The sequence below is a fragment of the Apis dorsata genome, unplaced genomic scaffold (genome assembly GCF_000469605.1).
Source record: "Apis dorsata unplaced genomic scaffold, Apis dorsata 1.3 scaffold_172, whole genome shotgun sequence".
NCBI classification, from domain to species: Eukaryota; Metazoa; Arthropoda; class Insecta; order Hymenoptera; family Apidae; genus Apis; species Apis dorsata.
The window spans coordinates 539,150-541,393 of NW_006263460.1; the positions used below are offsets into that span (position 1 = coordinate 539,150).

A 2,244-nucleotide genomic window follows, 5' to 3' on the forward strand; every position below is an offset into this window, starting at 1 on the left:
CAAAATATAAAAAGTTCAAAATTAAAGTTTTATCAATTTTTTAAAAATATCTTCTTAAAATAAATTATTTCGATTTAATTTTTTAATTACAGGCTGATCCATTGAATGCAAATCTTTTTAATATGGATGCTGCAAGATGGCGACCATTAAGAATAAGATTGTCACCGGTATTTACTTCTGGTAAACTGAAGGAAATGTTTCCCTTGATATTAGAATGCGCCAAACGCTTGGAACAATGTTTAGAAGATGTTGTGAAAGAAAAAGGGCCTATGGATTGTTTTGAAATATCAGCGAGATACACTACAGATGTTATTGGATGTTGCGCTTTTGGAATCAACATGAACGCATTGTCAAACGAACGTAGTGAATTTCGCAGAATAGGAAAAAGAATTTTTGATCTAGATAAAAACATATTAAGATCTTTTCTTCGACAATTTTTTCCACGATTCTATAATTTACTTGGTTTTGTAATACCATATTCAGAAACAAGCATATTTGTGACAAAATTTATTTCAGAAATGATCAAATATAGGGAAGAAAATAATGTGGTAAAAGCAGATTTTGTAAACTTATTAATGGAATTGAAAAAACATCCGGAAAAATTGAAGAATATTAGTAAGTAAAATAATTATTGATTTTAATTCTTTCAAAAAACAAATAAAGTCTATGATCATTTCATAAATAGAATTTGAAGATGTAGAATAATGAAATAAAATTTGAAATAAAATTTTAAGTTTATAAATCTTTTGTTTGATGATGTTTTATAAATAATGAGTAGAATAGTAACGTAAAATATTATTAAAATATTATTTTTTAATGAAATTTTAGAAATAACGGATAGTTTACTTGCCGCGCAAGCTTTTGTTTTCTTCGCGGCTGGATTTGAAACGTCATCAACGACAATGGCACACGCTCTTTATGAAATGGCTCTGAATCCTAACGTACAAGATAAATTACGAAAAGAAATAAAAGAATTCCATGCCAAAAATAATGGGAATGTTACATACGAAGAAGTTAAGAAAATGAAATATTTGGACAAAGTATTTAAAGGTATATTTTTTAAACTTATTTCAACAAAAGGTATATAAAATTGTTTTATAAATTATTATTAATATTCTATTTTATATATATTTTTGCAAAATGGAAAACAACAATTTATTATTACGTATAAATTATCATATTGAAACATGTGTAAAGATTAATAATTATAATTTAAAGTTAGATTATTTTAACTAAGATAGAATTATTACTAAAATAAAATTATATTTATCTGTCTTTTTAACAGAAACACTTAGAAAATATCCACCAGGAGTGTTTTTAAAACGAAAATGCAACTCTAATTATACCTTCAATGGTACAAAAGTATCAATACCTGCTGGAACTTCTGTAATTATTCCTGTATATTCAATTCAAACAGATCCAAAATTCTATGAAAATCCAGATACATTTGATCCTGAAAGATTTGACGAGGATGTAGAAGCTGCAAGGCATCCAATGACCTATTTACCATTTGGTAATGGACCAAGGAATTGCATTGGTAATTTAAAGAAAAATACTAAAATGTTTTTTGTATAATAATTATAATAATTAATTATTAATAATAATTTGTATCTTACGATTATTAAAATTTTTAACATTTATTTGTTTTATATTTTTATATATTAATGATAATCGATGATTAAATTATCGTTTCAGGAATACGATTTGCCGTTTATCAAACAAAAGTTGGACTGATAAGAATGCTACAAAATTTCAAAGTAGATGTTTGCGAAAAGACAATGATTCCTTATATAAAGAAGTTAAATTCATTTACATTGGCCCCTAAAGATGGAATTTTCTTGACAATAGAAAAAATAACTGATTATGGAAAAATACAAAATAATTAACAAAAAAAAAAAATAAATATAAAAATTTGAAAACATACTTAAATATTTTTTATAGTTTTATATATGTATTTTTTATAAGAAATGTATTTGTACAAAATATTCTATATTATTATTACTATTTTTTATTATTATTATATTTTAATTACTTTATTAATTATTTTATTATATATTAACTTTTATATATTATATATTAACTATTATATATTATATATTAACTTTAATTATAAATGAAAAATAATATTTATTAATCTAAAATATTGATAATTTATAATAAATAAACTTCTACAAAAATTATTTTTTATTATTTCAAAGGAATAATTATCTTTTATTATAGCTATACAAGAATTTAATTATTATT

General features: G+C 22.5%; 1 protein-coding gene across 1 annotated transcript in view; it reads left to right on the forward strand.

Annotated features, from left to right (window-relative positions):
* LOC102672612 overlaps nt 1-1,928 on the forward strand; it is a 9,638-nt gene extending 7,710 nt beyond the window's left edge. Inside the window, exons 8-11 of the mRNA XM_031509755.1 lie at nt 93-615; nt 829-1,050; nt 1,286-1,537; nt 1,696-1,928. Coding sequence (XP_031365615.1) covers nt 93-615; nt 829-1,050; nt 1,286-1,537; nt 1,696-1,886 — 1,188 coding nt within the window. The 3' untranslated portion in view covers nt 1,887-1,928. The remainder of the gene's footprint in view (nt 1-92; nt 616-828; nt 1,051-1,285; nt 1,538-1,695) is intronic.
* The last annotated feature ends 316 nt before the right edge of the window (nt 1,929-2,244 follow it).